The sequence below is a fragment of the Anser cygnoides genome, chromosome 3 (assembly GCF_040182565.1).
Source record: "Anser cygnoides isolate HZ-2024a breed goose chromosome 3, Taihu_goose_T2T_genome, whole genome shotgun sequence".
NCBI lineage: Eukaryota > Metazoa > Chordata > Aves > Anseriformes > Anatidae > Anser > Anser cygnoides.
The window spans coordinates 53,705,789-53,729,565 of NC_089875.1; the positions used below are offsets into that span (position 1 = coordinate 53,705,789).

At 38.0% G+C, this 23,777-nt stretch overlaps 1 protein-coding gene across 3 annotated transcripts in view; it reads left to right on the top strand.

Moving 5' to 3' along the window:
• MTHFD1L (methylenetetrahydrofolate dehydrogenase (NADP+ dependent) 1 like) overlaps nucleotides 1–23,777 on the top strand; it is a 152,450-nt gene that overhangs the window by 30,723 nt on the left and 97,950 nt on the right. The window contains exons 12-18 of one of the 3 annotated variants that reach the window (XM_066994190.1): nucleotides 6,322–6,458; nucleotides 7,690–7,736; nucleotides 8,876–8,983; nucleotides 9,866–9,940; nucleotides 11,372–11,474; nucleotides 14,354–14,430; nucleotides 17,674–17,814. In XM_066994190.1, coding sequence (XP_066850291.1) covers nucleotides 6,322–6,458; nucleotides 7,690–7,736; nucleotides 8,876–8,983; nucleotides 9,866–9,940; nucleotides 11,372–11,474; nucleotides 14,354–14,430; nucleotides 17,674–17,814 — 688 coding nt within the window. Of the gene's footprint in view, nucleotides 1–6,321; nucleotides 6,459–7,079; nucleotides 7,212–7,689; nucleotides 7,737–8,875; nucleotides 8,984–9,865; nucleotides 9,941–11,371; nucleotides 11,475–14,353; nucleotides 14,431–17,673; nucleotides 17,815–23,777 lie in introns of those variants that run through there. The other 2 variants (XM_048076933.2, XR_010830351.1) reach the window with 2 other exon arrangements.

The following is a 23,777-nucleotide window of genomic DNA, read 5'->3' on the forward strand; positions in this document are numbered from 1 at the left end:
TTGTATTTATCAACTATTGAGAGTTTGTAGATTCTTCAGTTGTTGCTGGCTTTGTTCAATCATTGTAGCTGAACATCAGTCACTGTACTTTCATATCTGGAAGCTCCAATCCCATTTTAAGGATGGCATTTCAATGTTGTAATCTAACCTCAATGAAGTGACAGGAATTGCAACGCTTCTATGCTCAGAAATAAATCTCTGACAGTTGTAAGCTTGGGTGAGAGATCTCAGACTCATTTAAGAGAACTCTCTTGCCCACTTCCTCAATAGTAAGACTTCTTTGTAGGTTTCCGTGTGCACCATGGCAATGGTGAACTCATCAAAATCTTTGAAACAGCCGGTACGGACGAGTTGAGGATAGGGAACTGGAAGAGCAGAATTGTCACATGTCTAGTAGAGTTCTTGCTGGAGTCAGAAGGGCTGTGGTAACTGTGAGGAGGTTGCAGCTGGTGCAGTGTATCATCTCACTGTTTGTTTATTTTCCCTTTGTCAGACCTCATGTAGCTTTCCCACAGAAATAGCTCCACTGTAAGCTAATGTGATGTATAACAAACAAACAAGAAGTCTGCATGTTCTTATCTTTGTTTTGATATACATAAGGGGAGAAGGCTTTCCAGTGTTATGGAAAACTTGCTTTGCCAAGGAGCTGGTGACCACTTGGTAGGTGGCAAAATAAGTTTTAAGGAGGGAAATGATTGTGGGATTTCAGTGTTTAGATTGAAAACATATTAAAGAAATGTGAAGAATGCAAATGTATATAAAAGTCTCTTGAAATTCATTTAAAATTTACTCTATTTTAATTTTTTCCTAGATTTGCATGAGGTCAAAACATAGCACTGCATATCTATCTAAAAATGCACAACTGAGCTAAAGTTAGCCGTTGGCAGTTGTAATTTTATACTCATGTGAGGTAGTGACCTAAGTTCCAAGTGTGCAGGCTCAGTAGTATAGCCAGCAAAAACATCTAAATGTCCACAGAACAGCTTAAATGGATTATTTTATTTATAAAATCCCATCAAAGTAGGCCAGGTACAAAAGGGAAAATATTTAAAGTAAACTTTCTAAGGAAATAATTGGAATAAAAATTTGTTTTAATTTCAGGCTATTTTTTTAACCAATATTTAAAACTGAGGTTCAGGTATCTATTGAAAATATTAAATAACTGTACAGCTCTTCATGTTTGTCCTGTAGTCTCAAGGCTGCTGCTGAACCTTTCAGAGTCAAAGGTGTCCTGACAGGATGTCTCATATAAGAGAAGTTGAGGATAAGTATGTGAATTGTCAAGAGCAATCTGGCTTCACTGAATAGTGTGGTTTGCCAGGAGTTCATGCGTTTGTTAATTCTGTGAGGTGGAAAGAGTCTAAAAAGTCAATTTCCTGTTTTTGACTTCTTGGGGGGTTGTGCCCATTCCTACGTGCTGCAGTGGACAAGATTTCTTGTGAGCGTGTCACCCAAGTGCTGTAGATTGTTTCTGGAAGTCTTGTTCTTGGTTGTCTTCTTCCATCACACCTGCCTTTAGACATTTGGAACCTTTAGGTATTTATCTAATAAACTGTAGTTGCAGGAAAACTGCAGATCAGAGTTTCTCAGAAGGGAAGAAAGCCTATTTAAAATGAACAAACCCATCTGAGGAACACATTGAAAACACAGGCTTTTTAAAGGAGATTTTATGATGACAAGGTCCTGTCCGCAATGATGCGTAGTACCTGTAAACTGTTGCATGCCTGCAGGAGTACTCTGGGGAAAATAAGCTTACTTTAGTTCATTTTTGCCCTCGTTTTGGTGATGGTTGTTTCTCCCAGAGTGTCACATTCACATTAGGGATGTGGCTGGTGCAGACTGTCAATGTGCTGGAAATTCAGCAGATGCAAGACCTGTTTCTCCAATCTGTGCACTGAGCAATGGTGTATTTCCCTTTTTGTTCTCTGAAAAAGGGTCTTTGTCACTAGAAAATATCCAGTGCTTTCTGGTTTGTTTTATGTAATCATATTAGAATAGGCCAGCCAGGTTAGCAGAGCATTTTAGTAATGTGACTTCTGATTGTGCCTATCTTCTGGGATAGGTAGATACCTTTCCTCGTACAACAACCAATGTGCTTTTTGGCTACTGTTGAAGTACTTGCCTTTTTCTGGTTTACTTTCCTATACTGAATAGTAGACCATATCTTTGATTTTACTTTTTTTTTTTTCTTTTGTGAGAGTCATAAAGTCCCCATGCCTCTCTGCATGCCCAATTAGTCTTGTGCCGTGCTTTGAGTGGCACTTGAATGAATAAGCTAGCAAAGGTGTCTCTGAATTATGTCAAATAAGAGCTTTGTGCATCTGATATTTAAACACACCAGCAACCACTAACAGGAAACACTGTGCAAATACAAGTTGTTCTGTTAGCAGTGTAGGGGTTGCGTGCCCTGAGTTTTTGGGTTTTGTGGAAGTCCTTTACTAGTAAGTTTTAGAAAATGGTTATAGCAGTTATAGGAGTCTGTTTCGTAGCATATAGGGTTTTTTTTTGTCTGTTCTTAGAACTAGTAGCTTAAAATATTGTCATCTTGTTACATCTTTGAGTGCAGCAACGCCTCAAGATTACTTGTTTATTATTTGAATCTGGGCTGTAATACACAGGAATAAGAGGATCAAGTAAAAGAGATTAGGGGAATAGACAAAAGTGAATGAGGCAATAGAACAATAAGAAACTATACTAATAATGATTTGAAGAGGTTTTGGACTACTAGAGTTAAAATGGTAGCCAAGGACGCAACACTGGTAGTGAATGTGAGTGAATCTGGCTGGGATGCTCTGAAAGAACCATCTCTCCAGACAAGTAAGGATCCTGGAACAAAACAGAGATGCCAGAAATAACAGTGGGGAAAATGGAAGCTGGCAGTTTAGCAAGAGTAAAACAGGGAGGGCTGGCTGTGGTAACAGTGTAGAGATTACAGAGTATCTGTTCCTGTAGGAATTACAAACAGGAAAGTGAAAGAAATGAAGTAGCATTTTGTGTTCCTGCAGTAGATCAGAAGGAACTAAGAAGGCATGGTACTGATTAAAAAGAAGATAGGGACCAAACCTGCTTTTTAGAGTAGATACAGTAGGTTCTTCTCAGCATCTGCTCTAAAACTCCCAGCTTTTGTATCTATCTACATAAATACTTTGTGAAATTCTGAGTGAGAAAATACAACTGCTGCAGGAAAGGCTTGCAGGGAGAGCTGAGAACAAATGCAACTAGTACTTGTAGGGTCCAAGTGTCATGAATGTGATAACCAACAGTTTTCTGCACAAAGCATTTGCTAAACTAACAAGATCTGATGTTGTTTTTCTGAATTCAAGTTTAAATAATAAAAACACAAGCAAAAAAAATGGCTATAGCAAAATATCTTGAATCAAATCATCATATGAGAAGATAAACATGGAGAGGTTTTTGTTTCAGACTGGCAGTTCTGATAGATTAAGGATATGGGCATAGGAGCAAGTTACTAGGAGGTATGACAGCCTTAGCTTTTTTAATCGTTAGCTTGTAAAGGTAAGACAATTTCCACCTTTCATTGAGAGACAAATGGTTATATTTTTGCAGTGTAATGGCAATGAGATAAGCAACACATGAGAGAGGACAGTTTTCAGAGGGAGAAATGAGGTTAGCCATATAAACCTGTAAAATAGTTTATTTTTTCTGCACATAGGTGAGGAATTTGGATATGCTAAAACTGGGCATGTCAGGAGGAAGAGATGATATGGGTCACCCTAGCTAGTGATCTTAGGGCTTAGTCATTTAATATTTGTAATGACCTTAGGGCAACAGATTAGACAGCGCTGCTGAAATTTTGATGATAGTGCAAAGCTGGGAAGTGTACTGATATGGAGAAGAACCTCAGCTGTTTAGCAGATTTTGCAGAATAACCTTGATGACCAGCACATAAGAAGTGGGGAAAATAGTATTAACGCAGTGCAAGGCAGTGCATTTTGGAACTGAGCAAGAATTTCTGCAGTAAGGTCAATGCAGAGGGAATGGCACAGCATTTTTTTGGGGGGGGAGGGGGGAAGGTTTCTATTGGCATGTGATGTGGACTGTATCTCTGTGCGTGCTTGACAGGAATCATGTAGGAGGAAGTGAATTCCCTTTTTCAGTTAAAGGAGTGCAGTTCTAGGAAAGCTGGATGACTGTCGAGAGAGTGAGCTACTGGCTGTGCTTCGGCTCTGATTGTTGACAAGCATCAAGTTATACATGTGGGGGAAGATGACTGAAAACAAGTGCCCAAATTAAGTAATCCACATACTATATGGTCATATAAGTGTAGTTCAAAGCTATCAATAGACAAGTACTATTTCTGTACAGTCTCAGTTAAGGAAATCTCTTATAGATGTACTAAATCCCATTGTTTTACTGGAACTTGAGTTAAAACATATTTCGAAAAAGGAAAATTATTTTCTAAAACAATATAGAATCTTAATTAGGCTTGCCTCTTGTTGCCCATATTATTTCAGATATGTCTAACAAAGGCTTCTTTGCTTTTTTTTAAACAAGCAAGCAAATAAAAAGAACATCAGGATCCAATGATGTAAAAGATAGATTTGTGACACATTGATGTTTGTCATGTGTTTATATTTTGTGGGGCAAAGAAAGACTTATATCAATTTCTGAACTAGCTCAACGGACATTTCCTTGCACTTGACAATTTTATTAGTGTTTTATGCCATTTGAATTGTGACCTAAGGATAGCAGTGCCTTGCACAAATTGCTAGCTGGTGAAGGAAGTGTTTCTAATTAATGGGAGATGTGTTAGCTCAGGTTTCATAGAGGTAATAGGATAAGGGTTCCTCTTTTACTAGGATTCATGTGCATTCTTGCATCTGCTTGGGAATGAAGATTACTTTTTAATGTCAGCTTTGCTAAGGTACTTGCTGCTTTGCTGGTAGTAGAGACAACAAAGATGTCAAAAACTACACCTTGCTTAAAAGCAGAAGTTCAAGACTTATGTGAGAGTGGTGTTAGTGGACTGGGGCTTTCTTCTGCCAGTCAGAGGGAGAAGTGTTGTGTCTGAAATGAAGAGTTGGAATGCGTTTTGGAGAATGAGATGTGTTCATGCTCTGAGGGGGAAGAAAAAAAGAGCTAGCCCCCCCCGCCCGTTTTTAACATGGATCATAAACAAACGTGATGGCCTTGAAATCTGGGAGGACATCATTTAACCTAAGGTGTCTTTCGTTCACGGAATCTTCTACATATTAAGACGACTGTGCCTGTAGAGACCATGCTGTTGTTAAAAGAAGTCCTGTGCTTATGCTGAGGGAGCAGCATTCCCTGAGCTGCATTTCTCAGATACAATTCAAACTTGCTCAGAAAACTGAGGGATAAGTTAAGAGTTTTTGGTTGGTTGGTTTGCTTGTTTGTTTCTAGCTGTCCAACATGCATTATTCTTTTCCCAACCCATAAACGTATTCCCTCCTTTGTCTATTGTGTGGGGCTGGAGACGGGGAAGGGGCCGATTAAGTTTTCCATTTTGCAAAGTCAACCATCATTGTCCCTTCGTTAAAGGGACAAGGACAGAGTCTTTGACTGGAGGTTAATGTCTCTGATTTGAGATTGGATGTCTTTATAAAATACTGTCCTGGTTTCTTTGTAGCATTTTGGAGGTGTTGTATAGGAGGACAGACTGTGATTGTAATTGTCCCTCATCACCCTTTAATCAGGGTGTAATAGTCAGGGTGTAAATAATATGATTTATTTAGCACAAAAGTATTAAGAAACTTAAGTGCTAAATAAATCATATTTAGTTGAATATAGTGACTTTTGTGCCCTGTATTATTTAAAAAAATGTTTTTTTGTCATTGCGGAGTGTTATGATGACGTGGCAGTTAGAGAGGTATAGTTAACTTCTACAAACAAAAGTGTTGGCTGTTTAATTTAAAATATGCTATTATTTCATTCACAGTTTCAGTAGTGGGAATAAAATATCTCCTGCATTGCTACAGAAAAGTATTAATAGATGCTCAGAGTATCTTGATGGATGGTTTGTTAATGAAATTGGCGAGACTGTTGTGCTGTAATGAAAATGTCTAAATTCAATTTATTCTTTTCAGAACTTTTGCCAAAATAATCTTTTCTTTTTCTGCTATAATAGTGAATTGCTTAAATAGAAGACACATGTATATTAGCATTCCAGCTTGAGCTGGGGGATAACATTGTGGCAGTATTCTTGTGGAGATAAAGTAATCTTATTGAAATTTGTTGTACAAATATTCTTCGTTGAAATCAAAAGCTGTAAGTTCTGATATCCTCAGCCAGGCTGACATCAGCAAAGAATTTGATTAATCTTTTTTCTTGTTTTGCTAGAATAACCCCTACACCCTTAGGAGAAGGGAAGAGCACAGTCACAATTGGTCTTGTTCAGGCTCTTACAGCACACCTTAACATTAACTCCTTTGCTTGTCTGAGACAACCTTCCCAAGGACCTACTTTTGGAGTTAAAGGTACGTAAGAGTTGCAACTGTATGATCTGTTCCAGATTAAAGAATGCTGCAGTTTTTTTAAATGTCTTAGTTACTTCACTAACACAGTGGATTGCCTGAATAGGAGCATATTGTATTTTTGTCAAGTAACTTATAAAGGTTTCTTTGACACATCATCTCATGCAAGGTTCATGTCTGTGTTCATGTAATTATGTGTATTAATAATGCAGATAAAGGCCAAACATAATGAAAGGCCTGGGAATGAATTAGCCAGGAGGCGTTTTGCGTGAGTACACACCCTTCCAGCCACACCTCTGCTTGGAGACTCTACAGAGATGTCTCTAAATGTTACCGTTTAATTCTCCCTTGAGGAGTCCTAAATCCACCTGTATTGATATAAAATATCTAAGCCAAGGAAGTTGGCTGTCGTTGTGTGGTTCAGCTGTGCCTGCATCATATGTTTAGCTAGGTCTCAACCTCATCTTTCTGTTCTTCTGAGTTGTCCGTCACATTCTGGGCTGCTGCATTTTTGCCTAGAAGGGCCTGAGGGCCAAGTAAAAGGCAGCCAGAGTTCAAGCTTCTCTTCAATGCTGACAGGAAGTAATACAATTTTTTTTTTTTTTTTTTTTTGCCATTTCTCAGCTGAGATTGGTGCCTAACTGGGCAAACACTCCCCAGCTGCTCTACTTTGCTTTGCTGAAGTTTAAGTTAACAAGTTTGATTTCAGCTGGAAGGCTCCTGGTGCTTGGTGCTTCTCAGCCAAGACTGGTGCATGTGAGTGCTTTAAATCCCTCCGCTCAAATTTTGTATAGGCTACAGCAAAATTCTTTGCTTGTACCCTGGGAGGCGGTGGGGAAGGAGTGCTCAGGGCAAGGGTGTGAAGGTTTCATGCAGAAGTAGTGCTTACTCATTACTGCTGCGTCTTTCCACCCAACTGCTGCATGTGCATGACTATGTCCTAAATCTAGACAAGAGCAGAAGGTTACCCTTATCTAGCCAAAGTCTGGGCCAGCTATTACGTGTAGACTTTCCTTTCAGTTCAAGAATTCCAATTCTATTGCCTGCTGAAAAAAGCCATCAAGGTTTAAGGAAATCCTCTTTATTTGGGTACACCATCGATTCCCTAATGGAATTCAAAATACTGAGAAATGTATCATCAAAGCTGTATGTTTAACTTTGTGTGTTTAAGGTGTTGTTGTTGTTTTCCCAAAACTGATGTGAATCTGATGTGACCGTGTGCTTTATTGTGCAGGTGGAGCAGCCGGTGGTGGATATGCTCAAGTGATTCCCATGGAGGAGGTGAGACAACAATGGAGGCAGCAAATCCCTGTCCCCCTGGGAGCCAGGCTCTTCTCTGTGGTGCCCAGAGCCAGGGCAAGAGGCAATGGGCACAAACTGGAGCACAGCAGGTTCCCTCTAAGCATCAGGAAGCACTGCTGTGCTGTGCTGGTAGCTGAGCATTGGCACAGGCTGCCCAGAGAGGTTGAGGAGTCTCCTTCCTTGGAGATCTTCAAAAGCTGCCTGGACATGGTGCTTGGAAAGTGGCTATAGGCGTCCCTGCTTGAATAGAAGGGTTGGACAAGGTGACCTCCAGAAGTTCCTGCCAATCCCAAGCAGTCTGTAATTCTGTGAAGAGTCCAATTTAGAGCTCTGCAAGATCGCTGCACAGTCCAAACTGGTGAAGTGCCATGGTGAAAGTACATGCAGCTGGTCCCAACAGAGCAGTCATGCAATGTTTGGATGCTGTTTGCACTTGAGTACCATCACAGCAAGGGCTGGGTGTCAGCTGTTGTTGGTGCTTCTCAGCTGTCAGTACTACAGTGCGGTAAAAACTGGCCTTTCATCTCCTTGTGTCAGATATAGATATATAAGTATTGTTTTGTTTGTTTGTTTTTTAATATATAACACTAATTTAAATGGCTGATATCAGATTTTTCCACAAAGCTTTGCTGGACAAACTTTGTATCAACAAAGTTAATGCCTGATCTGGTACTACCTGTTCAATTATGGCTTGCAGAAAGCTGGCATGAAACCATGAAGCCAGCAAGCACTGTATGCACTGGAGGATTTGGCAGTAATCTGCACATCTGATCCATGTCAAATTTACACTGCTGGTAATAAACTGATTTAGTATTTATCACGTGGACCTGTAGCTCTGGGCTTTCCATTCTTGGGTCATTTAGCAAAGAATAAAGACATTTGTGGCTTTGTTTGACTAAGCTGAGAGTAGTTTACTACTACTCAGGTGAAAGCAAGTCCTTCATATAGCTCTGTACATTCTCAACCCATAATATTTCCTCTACAATGATAGGTGACTAATTTGAGCTGCAATCTCAAGGAGATGGCAGTGTTTTTTTCTGCTAAAATGTTTGAGATTAAAAGGTTGTGTTAAAGGCATTTTATAAAAAAAAAAAAGTTCTGTTGTTTTCACCTTCTAGTTCAATCTTCATTTGACTGGAGATATTCATGCTATAACGGCTGCGAATAATTTGCTAGCTGCTGCTATTGATGCTAGGATCTTGCATGAGAGCACTCAATCTGATAAGGTGAGAATTACTTTCTAATATCCACATGAGGTGTTTTTTTTTTAATTTTCAATAAATTGCATTTCAAAGTAAAGTAAGTTGACTATCTTATATTTTTACTGTGTGAAGGGAAACAGTTGCTGAAGCCATTCTATATTCTGTAAGCATCATTTCCCAGCAGAATATACTTTTCTGGCAAATATCTGTCATAAAATAGTCTTTAAGATAAGCATCTTATGCCCAGAAGCTTGTCAACCATTTCAGACTTTACTAAGTAGGCTAATAAAAGATGTTTTCTCTCTCTTCAAATCTTATTCTTTTTAATGATTTGTATAGTCCTTTTTGAAGTTAGAAGTTATGCTTCTGATATATAGTTGGGTATGATGTACCTGAAGAAGAGGTGGTGGGGGGGAAATTAAATCCTCTTTTCTATACTAAGTCTTTTGTGAACTTAATATAAATACTGACGAGTATTTAAAGAGGGAAGGTGAAGAACCTCCTATTTTCAGCTACATTGTTAAAACTGAGTAGGGTTGTCTTGTCCTCCCTGGTGCAACACAAACGTGCTTTTAGGCTGATTTTCAAATGATAGTTACAATTCGAGTAGTATGGCCCTTGTTTAAAGCTTTAAAGGATTCCCAGTTTGAAAAATAATCCATAACTTTTCTATGGAGACTTAGAAACACAGTAATTTGGGTAATTGCATTTAGGCTACTAAATCATAGGCATTGTTTAAAAGTTTACCACCTTCTGAGAACTGTTTTTTAAATGTCTAAGCAGAAGTCCACAGCTTATGTGGTTGGGAAATTCTTACTGAAATTAATCTAAATAATAGAAAAATACGAGCTTTTTACTTCAAAAACTATTTTTTCATTAACTTTGCTTGTGTTTTTTTTTTTCTAGGCTTTGTATAATAGACTGGTTCCAGTAGTTAATGGTGTGAGAGGATTTTCTCCTATTCAGTTTGCCCGTCTGAGAGTAAGTTGTTAATGTAGTCTCTCACCAGTTACAGTATTTCTTCATAAAATATTATCTTATGCAACTTTTTGAAAATTATTTGACATATGGGGCCAAGTTTGTGTAAACCTCCCTCATGAATTTACCAAGTCCAGGATCTTTCTAAAAGCATCCTACTTAAAGAAATAGGATCTGCGTCTGATATTTTCATAACTAGCATTTTTGCTATTTTCTCCTGAAATAAACCATTTTTTTTTCCAAATGATGTGTCTCTCCTGATGAAATATCGAAGTCAGAGTTTTAAAATACTTTTCCTATTATGGTAAAGTCACATTTGAAAGATCAGATTCTTTGGTGTTACAGTATTTTCTGGCTTTGAAAGTTTATTGTAACACATTTTGCTGGGGTTTTATTGATGTCTATATGATAGCCTCCTTCATTGGAGGGACGGAAGTATATTTCTGTGCATAGTATGCTTTTGCATCCCATCTTGATTCCTGAATACTTCCAGAAGAACTTCTATACAATTCATGTAAGAAGAATGTATCTGGATTTGAGGCTTCCACTCAGATAGATAAATAACTTTAGAGCAACACAGTCCACTAGTGTTGGGAGAGGAGAATGTGGACCCCCTATACGTGAACCTTAAGAACAGCTTCAATCTTCTATTTCCATTTCCACGTCTGTTGTTGGCTTTGGGGTCCTGACCAGTGTTGTTTCAGAGGCACTCGGTGGCAATGGATAGCTGCCAAATGCATACACAGGTGCACTTGGAACTGAGGGAGGAGAGAGGGAAAAAGGATAGAATACCAGCTTCTGGTTTTAAAAAGCACTTCTGTGCTGCTTGGTTAATTCACTGAGGAATGCTTTCTAGTGCCAGAGAAAATTAAGATTTTTTAGAAGACTGCAGTTTTTAAACACAATTTTCTGATCCAGCCTTATGTAGATTCACCCAAAAAAAAAAGTTTGGTGTTGCTAAAATCATGAATCTGTAAAAGCCAAGAGATATTGTCTCATTCACTATGGGTGATGGCCTATTCAAGTGGATTTTCTTCATTTCATTTGAAGATGAATCACACAAGACAATACATGGATGGGTCTTTCAAAGATTTTCACAAACAAGAGCAAGCAGTTAATTATCTCTTTGTTAGCAAGTGATAAGGTTGAATTTTTTCTTTGGTTTACGTTAAGTTTCTTCTGTATAAGAAAGGGCTTTCTCATTTAATTGCCTGTAAGTATTTCTCCTTTTTAATTTCATTCCTCCATCAACAATGACTCTGTTTTAGTTACAGGCACCTTCCTATGTGCTTTTTTTTTTTTTGATAGTTTCAGTTCTGAATTGCTTCTTTCCCAAATGCTTGTGGAAGGTCGGTGTGGAAAACCAGAGCAGCTATACCATTTGAAGCAAAATAGCCTGTTTATTGCTTTTTTTTAAAACTTATTTTTCTACAGAGGCTGGGAATAAACAAGACTGATCCTGGGACTTTAACAGAAGAAGAGATCAGTAAATTTGTGCGTCTTGATATTGACCCATCTACCATAACGTGGCAAAGAGGTATATAATCAGAAAGCTGCACTTCATCTTGTCTGTTTATCATAGTTTATTTCCTAACTTGCTTCATTTTACCTGAATCAGAGCTGTGTCTGCTCTCTGACTCTAAGAATAACCCATTTGCAAGAGAGAAATCTGGGTACATAACACGTTTGGAAGCAGTATGTAGCTCTAAATTTGGTTAAATACCTACAGTAACTCAAGAGACTTTGCTAATGTTCTGAAGGATAGATTGCTGTGTGACAATTTGAGTCCCTTTTCTATCTCCTATTAGATAATATCATCTTAAAACATACTAAACTGCCTATTCTGTGCATTTGTACAAGTTTCATCTTTCTTTTCTTAACTGTGTCTGTTATTAAAAACAAACAAAAAACCAAAAAACATATTTATTATATTTGGTTTTGGTCCCTGTTCCTACTAAGTTCAGCAGTCTGGGTTGTCAGACACTAAATAGACCTCAGGGACTATATATAATATTGTATGTGTGTTTATATATCCTATTTTTAAGGTGTCATGAGTTGTTTGATTTGTTAGGCAGAAGAGGTAAAAGATGTGATACAGTTTCAACTATGTATGCCAAGCAAACCAGTGTCCACTTTCATGCTCTTAGGCAACTCCCCTCTGCATTTTCCAGTTCTACTGCTGGATTAAATTTCAGCGTTGACTTCAATTTCTGTATTTTTCTTTTTTAAACAAACAGTGTCAAGTTTTACGCTAAATAATACTAGATTTTATTTTTTTCCTGAGTTCTTAAGCACTGATATTATTAGATTAAAATTATCGTTAAATAAAATGTATTGGTGATGCTCAGAGAAATATATAATGGTGCAGCTCAGTGAATGTATTGAGAGACTTAGCCATGCTTTACTGTGCCCTTTGCATGCATGTCGTCTCAGAGTTGGGATATTTTCCCAAGATAATACTGGGGAATGCAGCATAAGACATTTTTTATTAATCACACAGTGTGTCTGTGTGGAAAGGACCTGTATGGGGATGAAGGAATAATAAAAATATTTAGTGTAATGTGACTCATCGTTTTTATCAGCACTGGTTTGGGAGGAGGCAACAACTCAAGAGCTGTTAACCTCGAGTTATTCATTTTATATAACGTTAGTGCAAATTTTATTCTACGTGACTCTGTATGATGTACAGATTTTAAACATTTCAGGAAAAACTGTTTTAGGAAAGCCTTAGATAATTTGAAAAGTGTTCTATTTGGGACTATTTCTGCAATCCATGTATCTGCAAAGCTCGTTACTTAGCAGGGACTTTATAGGGTAGAAGAGAGAGCTATCAAATTGTCTGAGGATGAATTTTAGTCAGGACCTCTTTCCTTGGAAGTGTCACAAGCTTAAAGTTCATCTTATACTAGCTTGAACAGGTACAATACACTAAAAGAGGGAAAGCCTTCCCCCTGCTTACTCTTCCCTTGGTATTCATTTCCTGTTTAGAGGATAAGACAGTAGATACATAAAACCTAACATTTAGTTGAAACTAAAGTTCCCTGAAAAGTTTACTTATGGTAAGGAGGAGGAAAAATTTGGAGAAGGAAAAACTGTTTCTGTGGCAAACACAATTCTTTCATATGATATGACTTCTACATGCAGCTACTGCAGTCTTCATAGAGGATTAATTCTTGCTTTTCTCCCAGCCCACTCACAATCCTGAACTGGGACTCGTAGAGGAATGAGACTTAAAGTCCCTTTTGTGTAATTATGCTGTTCTTTACTGTACAGTCCAATTTGTTAATCTCCAAAAACAGCAGGAAAAGTAGGAGGAGATGACGTCACTGACCTTCACTACAGACAGTCTGTCTGGAGGTCCTTGATTCTCTGCCTCAAAACGAACAGTGCTCAAATCTTCATTTACCAGAAGAATGACTTAATTGCCAAGCTACAGGTTGTACTGCTCAAGAGTACATTCCACCCTTTCCGTTAGGGCTGGTGCAGACTGAAACATTTGTAAGGCTAAAAAGCCTGTGACAAAGAGAGGGCCTGTTTTTGCATTTGTAGGGATTGCTGCTCCTGGGAGTGAGAGGACTTGAAGTTGTCTTTTCTAACAGACACAGCCTCCTAATGTTTCTTCCTTAGAAATGTCCTGATGAATTCCCAGTAGATGAGAGCACTTTTTGATTACTCGCAGTCCTTCCTTTTGGTTCCTATAAAGGCACGTCTGAAGTTGCATGTTGTCAGTGCAGCATTGGAGAACTTGGATTGCTGTGATTGCTAGCGAAGTTAGCAATTCCACGGGATGGCTTGGACATGCCCTTGCAATATCTGAAGTGTTTCCAGGTTAGAAAGACAGTTGTCTAAAAGTGAAGTAGTGTTAAATAGCAGATGGTTGGTCTTGGCAGTTGAAAAAAAAACTTTCTTTGAATGCTGTGCAACTCAATGTGGAGTTAGTTACTGTGATGTGTAAGAAAGTGACTTGACTGGAAGAACCGATTTGACAACATAATCATCCTTTAAAAGAGAAACAGACCAAGTTTAAGCTACATCATGAGTCTTAAAAATCAACTCTTAACAAGTCAGCAAAGAAGCAAATGGTTTGAGGTAGGTCTGAGGTGTGTTCTAGCTACTAAGACTGCTTTCTCATATGTAGGTAAAACATCAGATTGTACAGTTTAATGTCAAAGATCTGTTAGCTGATCATATTGTTCAGAGAAATTGTATTCAAGTTACTTCATCCTGTCATCTAGTGGTATCTCATAGAAGGCAGAAACCAAGTCAGTACCACTGCTGATGTGCAGAAGCGTGGTTGTCTGGCTACATGGTGCTGTTCAAGTAGCTGAATCTTACACACACAACAGGTATGCCTGGAAAAAATTTAGACCCCTAAGTCCTTGTTAATGTTTTGCTTTTGCTATTCCCTTATTTCAGTGGTGGATACAAATGATAGATTCCTACGCAAAATAACGGTTGGCCAGGCGAATACAGAAAAAGGATTTGTCCGTCAGGTATGTAAAGTGATTTAATATATCTCATTCTGGACAGGCTTTGCTGTAGAGGCAGAAGGATATTTGCTATCCTGTAATTATTTCAGCATGTTTCTTTGAATTGCAATGCTAACATCTGTTGATATTGTATAGCATTCTTGCAGTGAGACTGATTGTGTTAATGAGTAACTGAAGTTTCAGAAACAGAAATCAATGTATGTTGCACAAAGTGCTGGAAAGGCATGAATAAAACTGTATGTTCAGGATTCAACCTTGTCTTCCTATGAATATAAAAAAGGTGAAGAAAAAACTTGCATTTATCTTTGCTCTCGTTAGGTAAGTTTGTACAACTTTTATTCCTTTTTTTAAGTCCCCCAAACTGTATGAAGTATTTATGTAATTTAAATTACATTTAAATTTAATTTTAAATTACATTTAAATATAATGTTGAAAAACTGCAGGGGAAGGGTGTATCATGTGTTACTCGTTCCATCGGTGAGGACTGAAAATGGCTGTTAATTTTCCAGTCAAGTTTTCTTTTCCTATCATGCATCTAAGCTTTGGGTTCTAAACTGTAAGAAACTGAGCATGTGCTTAATGCTCGTAATGTGTTGTCTTGAAGGTGCCATTCTGAAAACGATCATGTGTGTACTTTTCAGCAGTGTAAAAAGCTAACCTCCATTACTGTATGAGAGCTTCTGGAAATTTTTTAAGGAACATATGTTGAAAGCCAGTTTTTGCTGATGTTATCCGAAAAAGTGTTTGTGGTGTCATGTGGGTAAATCCAGTCCTGAAAAAATGCCAGGTAGAATAGCAATGCCAGGTGAAACAGATTCATTGCAATGATGTGGAGTTGCTCCAAGTTTGATGAGGGTTATTGTCATCTAACACTCTGGATCGTGAAATTCATGAGGTTCTGACTGTTTTGAGGTGAAGTAAATAGTTATTGTGGTATATATAAGGTTTTACTTCTTTTTGGAACTTTTGTTGTCATCTTTATAATTTCAGATCTCCTTTAAGCTTTGTGCCTAAATAAGGAGACCAAAAAATAGTGCCAATGTTATTGTTCAATTCAGCATATAAAACTGATTGGAGAAACACTCATTTCTTTTGGTTTTGAACACATGGGGTAGAGTTTTGTCTGTTATTTCAAGAAAACTCAATATTAGCTACTACTTATCTCTGATAATGGGTTGGGACTAAATTACAGTGTTTGGTACAAGTTTCTCCAGCACTTGTTGAAGATGTTTTCATATATTTAGATTTGTTTCAGTGACTTGTGATTATTAGCTTTAAGCCAGGTTCTGTCAGCCTTAGTGTGCAACATTTTACCACTATAATTATGCTGCTGAGTTAAATGTGGGTTGTTTTAGTACAGAGTACTAGTTGATGTATGGCTGTCAAATGCTGCTTCTGTAGTGTTTTGGCTAAAATGATCTTAGTGCATTCGATTTTGATGTATTAGACTGGTGCATATCCATTCATGTTTTATATGGACTTACCACCTAGAAATAGAGAACAGTTAGGAAAACCCATTTCAGAGCCTAGCCAGAGATCCAGATAAAACAGGACTTCATAGCTAACAGATGCATTTTATAAATATTTGGAGTGATGTTCTAGCACTCTTAAAATCAATGACACCTGTGTAAAATGGCAGAGCACAGCAGGCACAAAAGTATGCATTTTAATGAACAGGGTTGCTGTGGTTTCTAAAGAGTATTACATGACTGATGGCCTTGATCCTGCAATTGAATCCATGTGGGTGGATCCTTTCATCAACAGAGAACTGGCTTTACAGCTAAGGCTTCTGTCAGCACTTCATAGGTGTATAAAGGTTATTAGAGTTAAAATAGCACCTGCTATCACAACTTTTTGTGCCTGTTTTTTTCAATTATATATTGTGTTACTCTTTGAGCATCTACCAGTGATTCTTTTTTCCTGGCCTTTTGGGTTTATAAAGCAGCAATGATAATAAAAACTTATTTTTTGTGTCCTGATGAAGTTAGATTATATTCCACTATATGGGTTACACATAGATTTCTGAGGCTTATTTCCTGCCTTACATTTGCTGTGATGACTTGCAGGGGGCGTTGTTCTTAACTTGAGAAAAGATGGTAGCATGTCATCTCAATGCTAACAATGTTAATTGTGTACCCACCTGTTTTGCTGTGTATAGAACTGCTTCTAAAGGGTACAGAAAACTTGCTTTGTGACTTCAGCATTTCATTTGAATCATTATGCTGAAAATCTCAACTACAATATTAATTCTTGTTTTCCGTGGTACATCTCTCTCTCTCTGATTTTGTCCAATCCGGGAAAGTGCTCAGGTGGCCTCAGGAGTTTTGACTAAGCTTGCAGGCTGACGTAGAGGTCAGCCTCAATAGGACTGCTCTGGGCTGTAGCCATCAAGACAGAACCTTATAGCAGAAACATAGGGAAGAAATTCTTCTCATTCACCCCAATTTCATTCTTCTAGCACAAGACAGTAGTCTCTGTGCCTTTCTTCTCTGTTTATATCTGACAGCATGCAGCCTGGGCTCTGCTAAGAGTAAATTAACGCAAATACTACTAATATGTTCTGCAAGGTCTTAAAGAAAAGTAAAGGCCACAGTTTTCATTCTGCTGAGACACTGCACAGTATGGATGAACTTCCATAATATTAAGAAGAAGTATTAATATTTCCATAATATAAAGAGCAATAGGATTGATATAGCACATAGTTCTTGTTTGTTTTTCTTAACAGATATTTGCTCATTTAAAAAAGGGGGGAGGTATATGTTTTACATCATCATAAATCAAGCATAAAACCTGGCAGCACAGACTAAAATTTGAATTTACATCGAAAAGTATGATCAAATGTAACAAAAATGTTTTTGAAACCAGAATTTAAGATAAAAACAAAGCCCCAACAATGCTGTGCCCATGCCAGTAAAGCTGAAATCACATCTGGTGTGTTGTGTTGTTTTTTTTTGCTACAGGAAAAAATTTTGGTCCTTCAGGGAGCTTCTGCTAAGGATAATGTGAGCCAAGGGGCTAAGCACTCTGCAAGAATAGTCCCCAAGTAAATGAAGTGTAACGGAGAACATTAATGAGGAGCTATAAACAGTGTTTGAAGTTACTGTAGTCTGACTAATCTCAAAAGCTGTAGGTTACAATTTAGAACTTGTTTGAATTCCAGCATCTTTCCTGGGTCTGTTCCTGGTAATTCCCTGCGAGTATTTGACCTGACTTTGATTTGGCTAATTTCTCATTTTTATTTTACAGGCTCAGTTTGATATTGCTGTTGCAAGTGAAATTATGGCAATCCTGGCACTCACCAACAGCCTGGAAGATATGAAGGAGAGGCTGGGGAAAATGGTGGTGGCTAATGACAAGAAAGGAGAACCAGTAACAGCAGAGGATCTGGTATGTTCAGTGCTGTAGAGTTATGAATAACCTCTGATTCGTTTGTTTTGCTTCTTGAAGCATTGTAAGGGCAGGTGCATGCCAAGCTTTTTGCTTTGAACAATGCAGTCAGATATCGAAGGAAGATCTTCTGGCCAAAACTTGCTTGCAATGAGAACAAGATGTAGAACTTATTCCTCCAAGTCTTCTGGTAACATCTGGGTCAGGATGTCTCTGCTCTCCATAACCTACTTGGATAGGTTTCTGCAGTTATTAAGACAAACAAATTTGGTGCTGGAGTGAGTCAAAGAGCGTAGTTTCCTATTTGAGAGAGCTGGTAATGTTTGCTACTGTATTTGTGAAGTGTGCTCACATATTACAATGATAGTTACCATGTGAATGCTTATACCACTAGATCAGAATGAAAACAAACTGTTCATGTTTTGTAAGTGCTTGGGGTAGGGTTATCTCCTCACATCATTAAAACTTTTTTTCCTCACCTACGCTCTCATAGGTTCTGTTAACTCCTTCCTTCAACTTCTGAAAGAGGTTAATATGTTCTTCCTTTCTGTCAAATCCTAGTTCTTATAGCCAGACTGTGAGTCAGTGGGCAGTGGTTGGAAGCTCATGCCTGTCTGTGTGTGGCAGGTTCTGGTGCAGCCAAAAGCTGCCCATTAACCCTTGTAATCCAGCTGCGTGTTAGGAGTAGGCTCGCTGATTGGTACTAATTTACTGTAAAATCACATTACTTGTATTCTGAGGCCTAATCGCCAACTTAAGATCATGTATCGCAAATAGACAGCACACCATAAATACAATAAACGTGATAATGCTTTGTGTTCATGCTTTATCTGTCATCAAAATACATCCTTGTGGCAATTGTGATATGCCTTAGAGCTGTGCTTTCATGCCACCTTGATGGCAATGACAGCCAGTATCACACAGACTGATTCCCTTTATGCAGTGAAGTGTTTTATCCTATTTGTCCCTTTTATATGGACAACTGCACAAACTTGCTGCATTTTAAGAACGAGCAAAAGAACCTTGTCAGCAAACATAGCAAATCCGCAAGCAGGGAATGTCTTCACAACCATAACAGATTCCATTTTAACAAAGAAATGAAAATATAGTATCTGGCTCTCATGGGCTTACGACTGAAATGAAGATAAGCGTATAAAAATTTCTAAGTAAGATCATCATTAAAATTCAAAGCAAAAACTACTCCCAGTTATATGGGAAACTCACGGTTTAAGGCACCTTTACATGTGTCATATAAATTCTGGGATATCCTGTATGAAGAACTGCATTTAATATTCCAGTTGCTGAAGGTTTGATTTTCCTTTTCAATTGATTTTGACTGTCCGGCTCAGCTGGTAGAGGGTGGGGAACAAGTTATCTTACAGTGTATATAAAAAAAAAATAAATTTAATTGAATTTAAAAATAATTAAATGAATTATTGATGCTACCCTTGCATGAAGGCACTTTAATGTATTAATACTGCAAAATATTTAACCTGTCTTCAACCACTTAATGCTAATCAGCTTGATGAATGAAAGCAGTTGCTTTTCTATGGTCTGTTTCGTCTATAGTTGTTCTTTTGAAAATATGTTAGGGCTGAAATTCTGAAAAGTGCACAAAAAACTTCAAAATTTTTCCATTATGTCCATAAAATGAAATGTATGCTCAGTAAAATGTCTTTGTATTTTGTTATTCTTTGCCATTTTCTAAACAAACATCCTGTGTTTAGCATCTCAGTTGTTTGATAGTGTCACTTGTGCTGAGCAGATGTTTCTAATATTTCTCTAAAGCATTTTTCTATATTATACGAAAGAAGAACTGCCCAGAAAAACAAATATCATCACAGTGTCAAAGATATGTATTAGGTTCATCTTGCAGCTATACTATTGCATTCTTTGTCTTCTGCATGGTCTCTTCATCTCATGGACAGGGACAATTTTGGTGCAGATTATGACTGAAGTGGAGAAACTCCTACCTCCTTTGCAGGATGTGGTACAAGTGAGGATGAAAACTATACGAAGAATAGGAATATGGTTTCACGGTTAAGGCAAAAAAAGCGCCTCTTAGGAGAGTTGAATTCTATTCCGGTGTTTTTCACAGAGTTTTGTGTATGATGCTGTTTCCTTACAAACTGATTCTCATGGTACATGAGGAGTTGTGTGTTCCTCAGTCCGTCTTGATACTCAGGAGCTAAGCAAATCCAATCTGTGGAAAGGGTGAAAGACTATCAAAAACTTTGAACGGGGAGAAATGATTTTTGACTAGGGGTGAGCACCCAAAATTAGTGAATACTTTTGAGTTTAATCCTTGTTTGTGCTGGGTTTTTTTTGTTTGTTTGTTTTGTTTTGTTTTTTTCCTGGAAACAGGAACAATTGTTAATTTCTTCATAGTTATTAATGTTGGTGATGAAGTCAGATGTCACGGTGTTGGGATTTAAGAAATGTCCAAAAAGGAAATTAGTAGTGGCTTTTCTGACTTTCTTCCTCAAATTAAATATGTATTACTTTGTACAAGGGAGAGCACTTACAAATAACTGTACTGTACTGCACTTGTGGAAGGATAATGTATAAAGTTGAATCTTCTGGAAACAATAGCAAGTGATGTATGATCGAAGAGCATACCATATCGTAATTCATACATATAAAGAAGATAAGTTTCAGTTAGGTTGGGTGGTGCTTCATCTTTGTTCCTATTGGTGATCAGTCTGTTTGAACAGCCTGCAACTAAACTTACCATTTCTAGACTTTAAATGCAGTATCCTTATCGCTGCCTACAGGTACCTTAAAGGAGGCTGTAGTGAGGTGGGGGTTGGTTTATTCTCCCATGTGCCTGGTGACAGGACGAGGGGGAATGGGCTAAAGTTGCGCCAGGGGAGGTTTAGGTTGGATGTTAGGAAGAACTTCTTTACTGAAAGGGTTGTTAGGCATTGGAATGGGCTGCCCAGGGAAGTGGTTGAGTCACCATCCCTGGAGGTCTTTAAAAGACGTTTAGATGTAGCCCTTAGTGATATGGTTTAGTGGAGGGCTTGTTAGTGTTAGGTCTGAGGTTGGACTCGGTCATCTTGGAGGTCTCTTCCAACCTAGACGATTCTGTGATTCCATGATCCACTCTACCCCAGCTGCTTGTGCTGCCTGTGTTGTTACTGTGCTTCTGCAAGCCCAGCTTTTGCCTCCTCTTCATTTGGACTGCACAGATTCCATCTCCTCCTCCTGTGTGTTAGAAGAGGATTCCTCTAGGATCAAGGAGAAGAGATCTTTGCTTGTGGTGCAGATATCCAGATTAAGTGCTGGTCCAGCCTGATGTGTAGTGTAGATACCCTAGGCTGTAAGCACACTGCACATTGCAGCTAAAGCTTTATAGGCAGGATGGGGCAGGACTAAGCATTCACAAGTGGATGTCTGTGAACTGTAACTTTGGTATTCCAAAAGTTTTTATCTTGAGAAAATTTTCACATGTGATAAGAGGTTTGAACCCTGAATTTTCATCCCCTTTCAGAACTGGGGGCAGAGAGGAAGTGCAAAATCTTTACAGCGCAGAAAGGAAGGACATCAAGACCAGTGAATGTAGGAAAAATGCTATACATGCTTTTACAATACTCTTATTCCAAGAACAGTTCAATCATTTTGGCTTAAATTTTCATAAAACAAAATCAAGATTAAAAGCTTGAATGTATCATAACCACTTGGCGTGGAACATTTTAGCCCAAAGAACTGAAAGTGCTTATAGCTTTAACAAATTTAAAGGTGACTTTATCATTTTAAAGGTGTGTTTTCTGCCCAACATGAGTAATGGATGGTGGTCAGTCCTACCTGCAACTAAAAAATAATAAAAAAAAAATCTGGGGTTTGTGCTTTTATATACGCAACCAAGGTTGAATTTATTTAAGTTTAAATGTTTGACAGTAGTCCTTAGATCACTGAAATCTATGTGAACCAAAAGCACTAAAACCTTCTCTGTGATTTGTTTCCAGAAGTGCACGCACTATACTTCACAAAAACACAATTGCTCTTAATTTTGGCTTTATATTCAGTATATTTATAATAATACAATGGTAAAACCTAAAATATACATTGGCAGATATAAACCAGATGCAGCGGCATGCTGGAAGTAATAGAAAAAAGATAAATTGAATATTTCATGAATTGAGAAGACTCCTTCCATAAGAGTAATGGATTAAATATCTAGCCTCTGTAATGGAACATATAGAAGTCTTTGCCAAAATGTGGTGTTCATTGTACAGTATTTTGAAGACTGAATTGGTTTTTGGCTTTTACAGCATAGAAAAGTTTTGATGGACACATGCCATATCTTTGTGAAATTAAATGGGTATGTATGCCCTAGATTAGTATTTCAGCAGCTATGAGAAAATATTAAATAAGTAACTTTTTTTTTTAATAAGACTTCTCAGTTTGCTTTCTGTACCATGCTGTTAGATTTCGAGAATTCCGGGGTGGGGGGAAAAGCTTCATATTTATTTTTATAAATGATCCGTCAGCCGAATATGTTTTGTTCCCTGGTTCAACAGAAACACTGTGTACATACTTTACTTTAAACACAAGTAGTTACAGCCCTTCTTGGTTTAAGGTTTAGTTTTTTTGCAGAACTGATATTGTAGAAAAATATTATCATTTTGTTATGGACTATAGTTTCAAACAAAGGGAAGATATGAGTGCTTCATTATTTTTCTTTTAGAGAAATGTGCTGTTTCTCTGCCCTTCAGTCTGTATAACCCTTACTCATTTCACAGTAGTTGCTCTCAATCACCATGCTTGTCATCTAATGCTGGCTTTCATTTCCACTCCCAATAAACTTCAGAGACCGTTCCTATGGAAGTGGTTTTGAAAGTGTGGGGTTTTCATCTAGGTTTGCCTTTCCTGTGTCATGTGTATAATTTACTTTGTGCTCTGTGATCTTTGCAGTCCTGGGGAGCGCACCTGGCCCAATGGCCGATGGGAAGATGGAAGGAGTATTACTTCCAGAAGTAGTACTTGGGATCAGTTCCAGAAGGGAACCCAAGAGAGATGCGTGTCTGTATTACATTTGATCCTGAGTTCTACTTCTTTCTGTTGACAGAGAGTTAGTAGACAGCTAATGATCCTTGGGCTCTTACATGCTTAATTGGTGTGTAAGTGTCTAAGCCTCTGATTCTTCTATAAAAAATTTACCTACCTCTGAATTAGAAATGGGAACCTGATTCCTCACGTGGCTTTGCGAATCAGATCCAGGACTTCAAGTGAGCTATGGCAATTGTTTGCTAGCTGCTTGGAGGATTGGGGATATGAAATTGGAGATGGATATGAAAACTTCATAGGCTGTGTAGTTTTTAAGGACTGTTGTTGACACAATACACATTTAAGAACCATGAAGGCAGACAGATATGATGTGTGCTAATTGGAGTTTTTTCTCTCTTTCTATGCTTTCTGCTTCAGATACATTGGGATGTGCCCAGATGCACGTTTAGTATGAATGAAATTCTCCAAAAAGTAAAAATGTATAAGTATATAGGAAGTATTTGTTTCTCTTTATTCTTTTATATATATATATATTTATTTATTTATTTATTTTTGCTCCGCTGTTTTATCAGGTTAGTGAAGAGTTATCAGAAAGCAAAGGAGAGAAGATATGAGCCGTTATTGACTAGGAGGGGTAGGGGAAAAGTGTCCTTTTTTTCCCCCCTCTTCTTTGTTATTGTCTTCTCCCCCAAAATCTTCTTTCCACTCAACATAGCTTGGGTCAGCAAATAGCGGTTTGCATGCTTGCTTTGAATGAGCTGGTGGTCCAGCATGAAGCAGACAACAGAAACTTTACTTCTAATTGAATGTTACAGCTGGCATGAGTTAACGCTTGTCAGTCCTCGAGCAGGTTTCACAAGAAGAGCATTAGGGCTGATCAGGTAGTTAAACTTGCTATTGACCAGCTGAAAGACCTGATATAAAGTTTACCATTTGACTTTTTTTCTCCAGAA